General features: G+C 38.5%; 1 protein-coding gene and 1 long non-coding RNA gene across 2 annotated transcripts; both read right to left on the reverse strand.

Moving 5' to 3' along the window:
* Positions 1 to 262: 262 nt before the first annotated feature.
* On the reverse strand, positions 263 to 3142 carry LOC143854567 (benzyl alcohol O-benzoyltransferase-like). Its single transcript, XM_077364597.1, has 2 exons — positions 2552 to 3142; positions 263 to 1340 (listed from the first exon to the last, which is right to left on the reverse strand). The coding sequence occupies exons 1-2, from the start codon at positions 2996 to 2998 to the stop codon at positions 423 to 425; spliced, it is 1365 nt and encodes a 454-aa protein (XP_077220712.1). The 5' UTR covers positions 2999 to 3142; the 3' UTR covers positions 263 to 422.
* A 4163-nt stretch (positions 3143 to 7305) lies between these two features.
* Positions 7306 to 13732, reverse strand: LOC143854688 (uncharacterized). The gene is made up of 2 exons (XR_013237569.1): positions 13503 to 13732; positions 7306 to 8316 (listed from the first exon to the last, which is right to left on the reverse strand). It is a non-coding gene; the product is annotated as an uncharacterized LOC143854688 (long non-coding RNA).
* Between the last annotated feature and the right edge of the window lie 105 nt (positions 13733 to 13837).

The following is a 13837-nucleotide window of genomic DNA, read 5'->3' on the forward strand; positions in this document are numbered from 1 at the left end:
ATATAACCAAATGTGGTTGTTCTGATATCATTTCCCTTCTGAGAACCCAACGCTGAGTCCAAAACTGATTATTGACATAATTTTGAGTCCAATAACCCATTCTCGACTCACAATTGGTTTTGAAAATCCATAACAAACACAGCCTAAAACCTAAGTTTGAGTCCAATAATCTGTTTTGGACAAGCAATTGGTTCTCAAATTTCAAAATAAACAGGGCGTAAAAGTAATTTTGAGTCCAATAATCAGTTTTGGACTCACAATCGGTTCTCAAAATAAACAACAAATTATATTTATAGCTTAAATTAAATACATGTATATTCTTCAATACATGAGCCTTATTAGATACATGAGAGATACATCATTTTCTGTTCCAAACAATTATTTTTGTATGACCAATTTACCCTTCTTAGATCTCCTTGAAGTTAAAGGGAAGATACCAACTTAAAGGGGGCAAAAGTGTCAATCTCTTTCCTCACCTCCTTTTGAAACCTCTCCAAGGCCTCAACAGGCAAAGAAACCAAAGCCAAAACTCCCTCTTCACCATCCTCATTCTTATGTCCAATGACAGATGTCACCATCCCAGGCACTAGCCCAGTCCCAGCCCTAGCGGGCCCACCATAAAACCCTGGGCCCCACCCAAAATCAATGGCTGAAAACCTCAATCGACTCATATCCGATACCACAAATGCCCCTTCCTTACAAAACCCTCTCCTCCCATTCACCTCAATAAAATCCAAAACCGATGCCCGATATTCATCTCCCGATACCCCCTTCTTAACACCCGATATCAATCCAGCAGCGTAACGTATCGGCCCGTTACAAAGCTCGTCTGATCTCGCCACGGCACAGGGAAAAACAACCGCGGTACCATAATATCCCTCCGGTAAGGAAGGTTTGTAACGGAAACGCGTGTCGATTGGGAATAAGAGTTTCGTATCGGTTTTTAGGGTTAGGGCTTGGGTTCTCGCTCTCCACAGGCAGGAGGCTATGGCGTCGAAGGTGGGGCATTTTTGGCCGTTGATCTGGTTTTTTAGTGCTGAGATATCTGAGCGGGAAAAGAAGGTGGAGGTTTGAGCGAGACGTTTGAAATCGGTTTCGGTAGCGGGCGTGTCGGTGGGAGTATCGGTGTCGTATTCGGGGTGCCGGTACGATACGCGAGGGGGAGAGCGGGGGATTAGGGTTTCTCTGCCCCAGGCAGGGTGGATAGTGGGGGTTTTTCGGTCGGGGTTTCGGCAGAATTCCGATATGGCCGTTACGAACTGCCATGCTCCGTACGCATCGCATACACAGTGGTTGAATGTATACGCCAGGACGAAGCCCCCGCAGGCGAGTCTGGTCACCTGGAAGTTATGGAATGTATATACACGAAAGTTCAGTGTATAGTCTGTACACAAACCAGATTCCGGACCATCTCGTTTAATAAATAGCATTCACTCTAAAAATTTACGCTTGCTCTTTTTTGATAATTTCACGCTATGTTTTTTAATTAACATTTAACAGTATATGTTGATTAAAAGATAAAATTAAAGAAAGCTGATATTGGCACTACCATATTTTGATAATTACAGTAACTCATCTTGTCTTTTATTATTTAATGAGCTATCAAAGGTTGTTATAAGTCCCAAAAAGCTCTCGAAAGCAAATTTAGACTGAAATGACAAGGTGAGTTAGTGCAATAATTAAAACATGGTAGTGCCAATATCAGTAGCTTCAACAAATTTTAAGATATTTGTGTGGCACTCTTGTGGTAAAGGCACCCAGTTATAACCATGACACCCAATCACATTCATAGTTCTCTAAATTTTACATTTATCAGTCTCGTTATAATTGCAGTTGGTTGACGTGGATCAAATGGGACGCCCTTGTCGTTGGTTTTTTGCAATGCTTCCCTTCAGTTTAGCATTCCTAAACAAAGCCCCCATTCCCATTGGATCTACCAACGTCAATCACCTACTCACAATAACTACAAAATTAAATGCAGGCCCAAATGAGGAGCCCTTGCCGCTGTTTTTTTTCCAAAGCCCGCTTCACTTTAGCAGTACGTGAAGCATCCCCTTTTGTTAACACTACACGGGATTTGGTAGGGATAACTGCAGACGGCATTTCACAGACGTTCTGTTGCATGAGCGAGCACCCACTTCATGAGTCATGAATAAAAACAAAATCTGTTGCAAGGTGAGCCTATGTGCATGGCTGCTCTCTCATGCAACAGATCATTCACGAAATGCCTTCTGTGGTGGTCCCTAGCAAGTCCCTATATAATAATCTTACAATAAACTTTAGTGATTTGCTACAAGGTAGCTGTTCCCTCCTCAAAATAGTGAGCCGCAAAATGGTTCTTTGCAAAATTGCCTAGACAAGACCATATATTTGGATATATCACTGGTTAAGGTGCATTTGAAAGATAATTTTACACGTGTTTTGATAAGAAAAAAATATTTCAAAACATTTGTAAAAGTCTCAAAACATTTGTGTAAAATTACGTTTCCAATGCACCTTAACAAGTACTCTTTGATTAGCGAATCCAATAAAAAATCTAGTTTTTGCTAACCTGCATGCGGAGCAATGGGGAATCGGTGACGAGGAAGCTACCCCATACATCATCAACAAGCAGTCGGTCGCACATAGGGAACGGTGGCTTCAACCCACCATTGGCCTCACATAACTTTGCGAGTGTGACATTGGCATCCGCCTCTCGAAAAATCACGCCCTCTCCACAACAATCAACGACAAGTTTACCTCTCTCTCCATTCCTAAGCCGACCCGCAATGGGGTAGTAGTGAACAAGGGTCCGAGACAAGGCCCGCCTTATGGTTTGGACAGGGTCCTCGTCGATAGTAGTTTTTGGAGGGTAAAAGAAATGGATAAAAGGGATGTGGTTTCTGAGTCCGGCTTGATCGTCTATATTGGAAAGGTATTTGAATTCGTTAGGCGTCGGAGTTTCGGGCCGGACTAGCTCCGGTTCGCCGACCTGAACATTGAAAACAAATGGTGCCATGATTTCAAAACTTAAGGCCAAGTTCTATGTGATATTGTTCATGTCCGGGCGTGGTTTTTATAGGGGTAATGCTTTGGAAAATAGCCCTATCTGCTTGCGCAATTACATCAAAGAGAAAGAAACTGATTGCTTTTCTTCTTTTCTAAAGGCAAAGATCGATCGAACGTTGGTTCGAGTCTGCTATATCAGTCTTTAAAATGACAAAATTGCCCTCTCGATATCTTTACGAGAACGTAAGTAGTGGAGTAGTAATCTATGGGGTTCATACAGACGTGTAATTGTTTTCAAAAAAGAACTAGACAAAAGGACTCCTCTGCAAAAATCCATCTACGAGGAACCTCCATTCATCAATCTCAGCAAAGCATTTATTACTCCTTTAAGTTTATATTTTTGTGTGCCGTTATTATACTTCTTTGTGCCCTTAATAAATGCACTTTATTGAGAGGGACCAATGTGGGCACCCTTTAAGCTGGTTTTTGCTTGGGCGCCCTTCATTTTATCATTCCTCAAATAACAATACTCAGAAAGAAGGATTCGAAAAGAACTCTGAAATGAATCCCCTCTGATAAGGGACCTGAACAGTTCGTGACCAAGACATAAGTGGATACGATCCTAAGTGGATCCCTTCACATCCCTAACTATTGACCTAGGGTTTATCCCTGATCTCCCTCAACTTTTCTAACAAAATAACTAAAACACTCCTATTTTATGGTTAATTTTCAAAACTTATTGGCGCTATATTGGCTTGTCAGTGAGGCCTTTACTGTTGTTGGTGTCCTCATCAGGCAACAAGAGATCACTATTGTAGTAGATGACATTGTTTTGAAAATTAACCATAAAATATAAGGACACGGTGTTAGGTACCTTACCGACACGCCAAAAGCTCCAGAGCTTATGGAACGCATTAGGCAAGGCCCTTTAAACCTGTCCCATACCAGGTTGGGTCCCACCCAGTCTCATACCTAGACGGGCCCCCACTTATTACTGTAACATACCACCATGCTTCCGCACCCGACGTCCTCGGCGGTCCACTCTGTGATGGTTTTCACTCTGGCCTTTTTTCCAGGTAGCCCTTTTCATAGGTCGCCCCTTCCGTAACTCGAACACGGGACGTGTTGGCTGCTCTGATATCAAATGTTAGGTACCTCACCGATACGCCAAAAGCTCCAGAGCTGATGGAACGCATTAGGCAAGGCCCCTTAAACCTATCCCATACCTAGGCGGGTCCCCACTTAGGACCGTAACACACGGAGTTATCGATCAAAATGAAGATGGGATTGAGTACAACCAATGTAAAAAAAACATCTAAGTGACCTGTGGGTGTGACCTCGATCAACTTTCCTAGACCATTATTCGGTCCATTTTGATCTAAGCCAGCATCAGTTTCACTGAGAGTCCGTTTAGATGTATGTAATATAGTAGTAGAAAAAGAAAACATATTCCAATTTCTTTACCTTCTTTTTTTTTTTTCCTGGATTTTGTGAGGAAAGACAAATAGTAAAAAAACTGCTTGCATTTCAAAAAAAAAAAAAAAGTAAAAAAACTGCTTGCATTTGGAAATTTCACAGCCGATGAGGATCGTCATGTGAATAGTAAACGGCAACCAAACAGTGCTGGGAAAATGGAAAATATGTCATTTTACTTTAATTTTCCTAATTTTTGGTGCAACCAAACCGAACCTTAAAGTATACAGCTTATTTGTAATAAGAAAGTGTAAAAAATAAAAAAAATAGTAGTTATCGTTATTGGGCATGCATGATGCATCATATACCACATGCCATTAAACCCATGTGAGAAATAGAGGGGTACTTTGGTAATTTGATTAACCCACAGCCACAGGATTGGCATTTAAAGTATCAAATACATTACACGGCAAAGACAGTAGTTGCGAGTGGGAATGGCGCACGGAACGCGTTTTATCATCAAATTCGTTATAAAGAAGCACCCAATTTTGTTACAAAAATACCCTGAAGTCTCGAATGGAATTCCAAGATTGCTTCTTTATTTTTTTCTTATTTTTAGAGGAATCCATTACAGGGTGGGCCCCATAAAAAGATTTCCATATAGCAGGGCCCACCTATGCTCCAAAAGATAGCTCTTCTCAGAATTTCTTATAGGCCATCTAATCTTTGGATCTTGATCTGACGGTTCAGATCATTTCACAAGGTGGGTCCACTAGATAAAAAGACTTCCATGGAGTAGCGCCCACCTTGGTTTGCCAATACTCCAAAAGATAGTTCTTATCAAGTTTAGGGTATCTAATCTTTGGATCATGATGGGACGGTTCAGATCATTTCAAAGGTGGGTCCCCTAGATTGAGCAAATTTGGTCCCCCTATGTATGCAATAGAGACCCCTTTCTTTTAAGATGCCCTTTGTAGACAGTGGGAGACGGTAGTAGCTAGAGGTTATTTTCGTCATTTTAGTTATCCTGATTTTTCTATTGTAACAGAAAGCCTGTCTGCTTGGGTCACGGTGTGCTCTATACACACGTTTGTTTTCAAGGATAACGGTTCCAAGATATCGTATCCTCTTAACTTTTTGTGCTTTTGACTGGGAGAGAGGAGGAGGAGGATAACGTATCTATGTTTTCTCTTCGGCCCACCATCGATATGCTATTCCACCATTAGATTAACCGGACCAGCCACACAGATTGTCTAGTGATTGCATCCGACTTGTCTGTCTTCCTACCACTTCTCTTTAACATATGAACTTTTACGTGTTGAATCAAGATTGTAGCTTCATTATCCAACCCTTAATTAAACCCAAGAAATTAGTTGGGATCAGAAAACCCGATCTCCCACTCATTGTAACTCGTGATTCTTTACTTCCTATTATTTAAACGACATAAGATGAAGATAATTTATCAAAATTTTAAGTATTACGATTCTATAGAAAGTGTAAAGAGATAATATCTGTGACTAATGATTTAGCGGTCAGGGAACCACGAATTCGCCACTAAGACACAATGAAGATTAAATTTGCCGGTGTTTTGCGCTTAAGCGGAAACAAACCCCGAATCACACTTGGATTTAACAAGTATACAAGATACTAGTGACTGTTTATTGAGAATGAAAAATGAATTTGTACAAGCTTTCAAGAGAGTGAAATTGACTTGAGAATTTCTCAAATTATAATTTCCCAAGTGGAATTTCAAATTCTGCGGTAAATGGTAAGTTTCTGGTCCTTTTTATAGAGTCTTGTGTCTTTTCCCTTTGAAAAGCACCTCTACAAGGCACCTTTCCAGATTGGTTTGAAATCTTACCGTTAGATTGCGCCCATCAACGATTTTAGAGTTGGTTTGTGTAAAACCCCTGTAACCTCTAGATCGTCAATGCACGGCTAAGATTGCACCCAATCAGCTTCTGGTCATTGGGACGCGACTAGATGTTTACGATCCATATTGCACATGATTGATCACTAGCTGTTACCCATGATCCGATGCACCAGATCGCACCCATTCCTGCACTTATGACTGACTGATCACATATGTAACCGATCCTACGGCCCGACTGACAGATCACATTGAATTGCACCAGTCTTGATCCAACAGACCAGATCCAATATGGAAAAATTTAAGTGCGACATGCACCACTAGGCCCTACAGCCCGCGTCGCGCGCGTCCCACTGGTCCACCCTTTGCCAAAACCCATTTGTGCAACAAGGCAAGAGAGAATAGTGGAAGGTAGTATATTAACCCCTCTCCAACTTTTCAACATTCCAATGCGGTACTAGGTTGCTTCTTCCACAGAGCTCTTTTAAAAAAGCAGCCAATTTTCAAGTAAAATACAGTCTTCTTTTCAATACCTTTTCCAAAGACATTTTATTTTCAGAAGTAGGTGCGTTAATGGGAAGTCTAAACACAGGACAACGGTGCGGAGTCCCATTTAGATATCAGAATCACTTCTATCGTAACTAGATGTTGCCAAATCTAATATTATAAATGGCGAGACGAATTCATGATAATTAAGTTTTGATGTAATGAAGATCCCAACTGTTATACAAGACATTCAAGGCTTATTCTCTGCTGCCGGGATAGAAATCCTCGTATAAGTTGTTCCCAGGCGACTTGGATAAGTTTAACCAAGGTCAAAATAAACCCCACCTTGGTATTTCCCAATGGAGGTGTTCATCACGGATGATAGAAAGCCGGGGTTTATTTTATCCTTGGATCAGCTGGATGATCAATCTTTGTTCTCAGATAAGATAATATGAGAACAAATTGATTAAGAATCGGACACGATAATTTCAAGAAAAACTTATCCGATCAGGATATCCAATCCATGAATAAAGTATTACAAAAACAAATTAGTGAACAACAACCAAGATAATTCATAGATAAACGTATCCAAGCCGGATAGCCGGTCCTAGGAAAAGCTTATGTCCAAGGAATTTCTATCCCCATGGCGAACGGACCCAAGGTATAAAAGGATTGCTAATCAGACATTCCAAAGTCCTGGCTATTTGATCAAAAGCCTATGACTAAATATAGGCAAACGTCAACATTCAACACCTAAATACATTTAACTGGATATTAAGATGGTTCAATTATTGAGCTTTTTCGGATTGCTTAAACAAAAACACTCAATCGCAGCTTCTGTTGTTAAGAAATGGATCGCGACTGCAGCGAGAATGGCACAGGAAAATCATGGATTGAAAGCACCCAACCTCCATCATGAGTTAAATTGAACATGCAACTTGAGCCGGAGAACAGAGTTCATCATCGAGGACTCCCGGCAAAAGGTGAACCACAACTTTCATGAAACTAACAAGTGGAAAGACTCATAAAGAACATCACTGGAAATCAAATCAACATTGATTGCAATGAAGAGTAGCCTAAATTTCACTGCAAGATTTTTAAACAGTGCAGGGTCAGTATCACTTTGTTAGGGTCTTGGATAATGTCCAGCAGAGCATTCAAGGCAGAAATCAATATAAGATCAATAAGTTGCAGTCTACGGACAATGGGCAGATTATAACACTGTAAAAGAAAAATATAACTTTGCAAGGGAAAAAGTAGAAGCTGCTCACCTGATTAGGTATTTAAAGAGTGGCAGAAAACATGGAAGAGGACTTGATGTCATCAGAGCTTCTTGTGTATCCTGTGGTCATTGTGTTGGCCACAACAACTTGAAGGAGAAGATGACTTGGAACTTGGAAGCTCTTGAGCTTTTATTTCTTCGTAAACAACTCCCTTGGTGCAGGGTTCACCATAATGTGTTTCCCGCCATTGCTGTCGCAGAGTATCCCAATGAAGTTCACATCTTCCAGCTCTTCAAACCATTTTCCATTTTCCTTTCGTCAAAATGTTGGGGCTGTCTTCATTGAGCATCGTTTGGGAAGCACGATGGAAAAGAAAACCAAAATGTGTGGAAAATGAACAAGAAGCATGTAGGAAGCAAATATTCTTGTAAAGAAACTCACATAAGTTTTATTTGAAACTTGTGGGAGGGTTTTAGAAACACGGCTTTAGAAGAAGAAAAGAAGACGCCTAAGTAGTAAGTATAATCTTAATTAAAAGAAGCTGTGCTTCAAATTAGATTAAAAGAAAGTTTCCAATATAAAGAAAGTGCACTTAACACCAACTACTAAAGCTCCTTCTAAAAAGAAGCATTCTCTTAATAAGAAGAAAGCATACTTCAAGTTAGATTAGAAGCGAACTTTCAATTAATAGGAAGCACACTTCATATCAATTAGGAGTGTGGTTCCTATTAATTTGCATGTGCACTTCTTTTTTTGAATGATATTGGAGGTGCACTTCTCAACCACAACAAAATGTTTGGATTTGGGAGCATGCTTCCTGTAAATTTTGGAAGCGAGAAGAATTTAGCTTCCAAAGCTGGCCTTACCCTGTCAAGGTGCTTCTGGATAATATGAGTGGAACAGTTTATGATGACAACCCAAAATTTTCAACGAGAACCTAACACCTATCTATAAATTCCGACACCAATTTGCTAAAGAAACTGTTTTTCAAGCCAAAAAACACGAGGAAGAATAACAGCAGCACAACATAAATCAGAAGCAACATTACAGAAACACAGAAAAATTGAAAACAAATACCAACAAAAAAGAATAAAGAAAAATAATTGACTATTCATTTTGGAAGAAGTTTCTTTTCTCTGAAGGCTACAGTTCATGCATATCAAGCAATCAATCTATCGAAACCTCGCCTATACGTAATTTGTTACACAAATAACTGGATGTGAAACTATTTTTGGTTTTCTTGAATGTATTGTATCCCATATCCACAGAGAAGGTGAAAAAATGAAAAAAAGAAAATCCACAGAGAAGGAAACACTAAGGTGGATTACTATGTGGGTTCGATTCCAGGGACCTAATTGTATCTATTTTTAAAATGGTATGACTTTTATTAATTAATGAAGGGACCTGATTATATGTTATTATATGCCAAATTTATAAGTCTTGTGAGTTTTTTAGGACAGTTTTTTTTTGGCTCTTTCTTGGGGCCTTCTAGTACCAGTTTTCCCTTTAATGCAATCATCTGTTCAAGATCAAGACCAAGAGGATAAATAAATCAAAAGAGATATATAAAAGTTATGACTTGCGGATACAGACTATGCAGTATCGCGTGTCGGCATGGATATGGACTACGGAGTGACAGACATGACAAATCCCCAAAATTTAGAAACGTGGACATGGCTAAAATAGAAAGTATGTATAATCATGATTTGTGAACATTGATTCGTGTGTCGAGTTTCGACACAGAAACGAGGTGACTGACATGGCAACCCCTAAAAATCTAAATATGGTGACAAGCCATACACGTTCATATAAAATTACTGATTACTATCATAATTTGAAATAATATAAATTCGATATTCATTTGACAGACTAATAAATCATAGGATTAGTCAAGTATTTTTTTTTTTTTTTTGAATGGCTAACCAACTATAATCTATAACAAACATGAGATAATCAAATAACAACGCATTCATCAATTTAATCCAGTTCTCTTTTGTCTTTCAGTGAGAAAGAGAGACCAATAGGATATAGTGAATCTAATATTGGAATAAGAGTTTCTCTAGGGTTTTAGGTTTAGGGGAGGGTATATAACAGTAAATATTAGTTAACGATGAGCAAAAAGATGAGTTAATAATAAACGAGGCAAAAACAATGAATAATAAAACAGAATGTCACACTTGACAAGGTACAAAAACGTGTCAACACGCCCACATTATGTATGAAACATCTAGCAGTACATTTAAAAGTGTTGTCAGACATGACACGACACAACACGCGTGTCAGCAATAAATTCAAAGTGTCAGCTAAATCATAGTTTAAAAGAGAAGAAAAATTAGATGGAGGGAACTGGGTCTGACTACCCCAATTAGAAGATAGATGCTGCTTTCTCCTGAGGCCTGAATTCAAAATTATTGATCAATTGATCTATGATAAACCTAATACATACATATTTGAATATGAATAATTACATAAAAAGTATCATCTTTCCACCAAATGACATAAGAAGAAAGAAAAAAGACCCAGAGACCTCAAATCAGAAGCATAATAGAGAAAGAAGAAGAGAGGAAGATTACAGCAAGCAATCTATAAGTCTCTGATACAAAAGTTCCATGTGTTTCTCATTCAACCATAACCAAATATAAAGAAAGGAAAACAGCTGCAGATTTGGAATCATAACCAAAATTACAGACAAAAACAGAGTTTATAACACGAAAAATACATGACGGGAAAAGAAAAGAGAAGAAAAGATGACTTTTTTCAACCAGAACAAGAAACAATAACAAACACAGATTTCCAGTGAGAAAAAAAATAACAAAAACATACCAAATTACAAGAAATAAGAAAAGGGAGATGATATTTCTTCTCCCCCCCCCCCCCGGCGCCCCGCGGCAGTACGCATGTGGCCCCCTTTTAACGTGACTTGGCGTGAACAGTGGGCAACTTAACGCTTTTTGACGTCAAATCATGTTAAGGGAGGGTTGAAAATATCATCGCCCATAAGAAAAATAACCTGTTATGCGTGGGGCAAAATGCATAAGATCGGAAAGCCACGCTAGATAAAAAAAAGTAGGAGGTTTCAGCTTGAATTGGTTGTTGCTATTAACCTGTTAGGATTGGTGTTTCTATTAATTAAGAGTCAAATTAGTAGGACGATATTTTTATTTAGAAGATCAAGGACGAGAAAAGTAATTTCCTATTTGGTAGGTTTCTTTCCTATTTTATTGGCACAACGGTAAGGTTGCTCCATTGTGACCTGGTAGTCACAGGTTCGAGTCATGGAAACAGCCTCTTTGCTGAGCAGGGTAAGGTTGTGTACATCTAGCCCTCCCTAGACCCCGCAATGGCGGGAGCCTCGTGCACTAGGCCGCCGTTTATTGGGATCTAGAGAGTCCACTATATATTGCTTTGATTGTAATTGGAAGAATTATTGAATGAAGAAATTATTCTAGAAATTGTGTTATGCACAAGAAGGAGGACCGACCCTTCCCTCGAAGCGGGTCAAGAGGCTGATCTTGCTCTAAGAAGATCAAATCCGTTGCGGCTACATCTTTGGAGATTTTAGATTTTGCACATGATGATTTTCAAAAGATCAAAACACTTGTTTTGGAATTGAGGGAATGGCATCGACGGTTTGTGTAAGGCTTGAATAAAACGGCATAGCAATCGAAAAGGCTTGCACAATGAAAAGGAAACGACAAAACAAAAAAGGAGAGAAAAGAAGAAGAGCAACAGAAATCATATAGAAGAGCAAAGGCACTGAAGAAAAGCATCAATGATTTTCAGTATTGTCGAGTTCGACGAGTTCGTCATCGAAAAATCCGTCATTCCTCTCAAACAGCCAAATGCCATTGAGAAGATCCTTATCCACGACCACCTGTACATCAAAATCTCAATCATTTAAAAAAAACATAGTGTTGGAGCTTTGATGAATGGCACGATGAGATCGATTTGAAAATGGAGCTGCGTCAACCTTTAGCGATAACATACGAAATGGTGACTACTCGCAAGACGACGAGAAGAAGAAAGGGAGGACGGAAGAAAACGAAAAAGGGGAGAGCGGAATTTTGGAAAGTCTTGCACACGATCATCTCCTCAAACGGTCATCATGTAATCTCCAACCTTGGGGACAAAGTTCCTAAGATGGGAATGCCACTCTGGATATGATAATATTAGGAGTCTTCAGCTTGAATTGGGCGTTGCTATTAATTAGGAGAATTAAGTTAGTAGGTTGCTGTTAGGATTGATGTTTGCTATTAATTAATAGTCAAATTAGTAGGATGATGTTTTTATTTAGAAGGTCAAGGACATGAAAAGTAATTCCTTATTTGGTAGGTTTTCTGTTTTATTGATAGCTAGAGAGTCTACTACACATTGCTTTGATTGTATTTGGAAGAATTATTGAATGAAGAAATTATTCTCGAAATTGTGTTCTTGCACAAGGAGGACCGACCCTTCGCTCGAAGCAGGTCAAGAGGCTCATCTTCCCTCTATGAAGATCAAATCCATAGCGAACATATTTGGGTTCATAACATAACCATCTTTCAAGCATAACTGAAAAAGAAAACTAACAAAACGTGGTAAATAAGGCAGAAGCAATATTCCATCACAAAAATCTATAGCTTTAAGAAGACATGAAAGTATATCAGCTTCCCATCATGATAATTGAAAATAAAATAATAATAAAAATCCTCCAATCGTAAATCAAAAGAAACTACAGAAATACTTTCGAGAAATTACGGATATGAAAAACAAAAAATCACATTCCACTGATCCAAGAGATGAACTGGAAGTAAAAAAAAAAACAGGTAGAGATTAATTGAGAAGTAAAATCAAAGCAAGCAATCCGTACTTTCTGAGAGACAAACACAAAAAGCATTATTAAACAGAAAACAGATACAAAAAAAAGAAAAACAGGTACAGATCTGGAATCATTAAGTAAAATTACAGACACAAAACAAATCTCAATCAAGCAGTGACGAAAAATTGAAAAAGAAAAATTAATCTTTCAATAAAAACCAATACATGAAGTAAGAAAAACAGCTGCACATCTCGAATCATAATCAAAGTCAAGGTAAGCGATAAAAACTTTCGGGTCCAAATAAAAAAAAAAAAAGTAGATCATTTTTCAAAGGAAAAAAAACAAAAAATAAAGAGAAAAAAGAACAGATCTCACACCAGAAGCAAAAATTACATAAATACAGCTAGCAATCAAGAAGAAGTCGAATGCAATAACTCCTCTAAACAAAATCCGAATGAGAAGCAAACTAATCATAAAGATTACTCCTTTCAACAAAGAAAATGTCAAAAAGAAAGAAATCCAGCTATAGATCTCGAAACAGAAGCAAAATTATAGAAATAAAACAAATTTATACCATGCAATAAAGAAATGTATGTAAAAAAAAAACATCTTTCAGCCAAAATTGAAACGAAAAGCAAGAACAAAACGGAAAAATTGAAGAAAAAAAGAAATCTACAATGAACTACAACAACAACAACAAAAAAAGGAGATCGAAGGATATCACCGTTAGATCAGAAGAAAAATACATGAAGCTTCATTTCGCTTAAGGATCTCGAATTCGGATGATGCAAGTGGGGAAACGGATCTAAATCGGATCTAAATCGGATCCAAATCGGAGAGATTCCCGACCTGCACCAAGCGAATTCGAGAGAAGAGCGAGAAAACGAAAGAAACTAAGAATGCGAGGTGAAGAAGTAAAGATGAGGGCGATTTTTTGTTGATATTTTCCTGTTATTGTGGTTTGCCCTAGAATGGAAATGTGGGGCGACTATATATAGAGGGTCTTTTTTTTCTTCTTTTTATGGAATGTGGCATCTGGCATTATGTTCGATTTAATAA

Source organism: Tasmannia lanceolata, unplaced genomic scaffold (assembly GCF_043159265.1).
Source record: "Tasmannia lanceolata isolate RefF3 unplaced genomic scaffold, GAP_Taslan_0.1 ptg000020l, whole genome shotgun sequence".
In the NCBI taxonomy this organism is placed as follows: domain Eukaryota; kingdom Viridiplantae; phylum Streptophyta; class Magnoliopsida; order Canellales; family Winteraceae; genus Tasmannia; species Tasmannia lanceolata.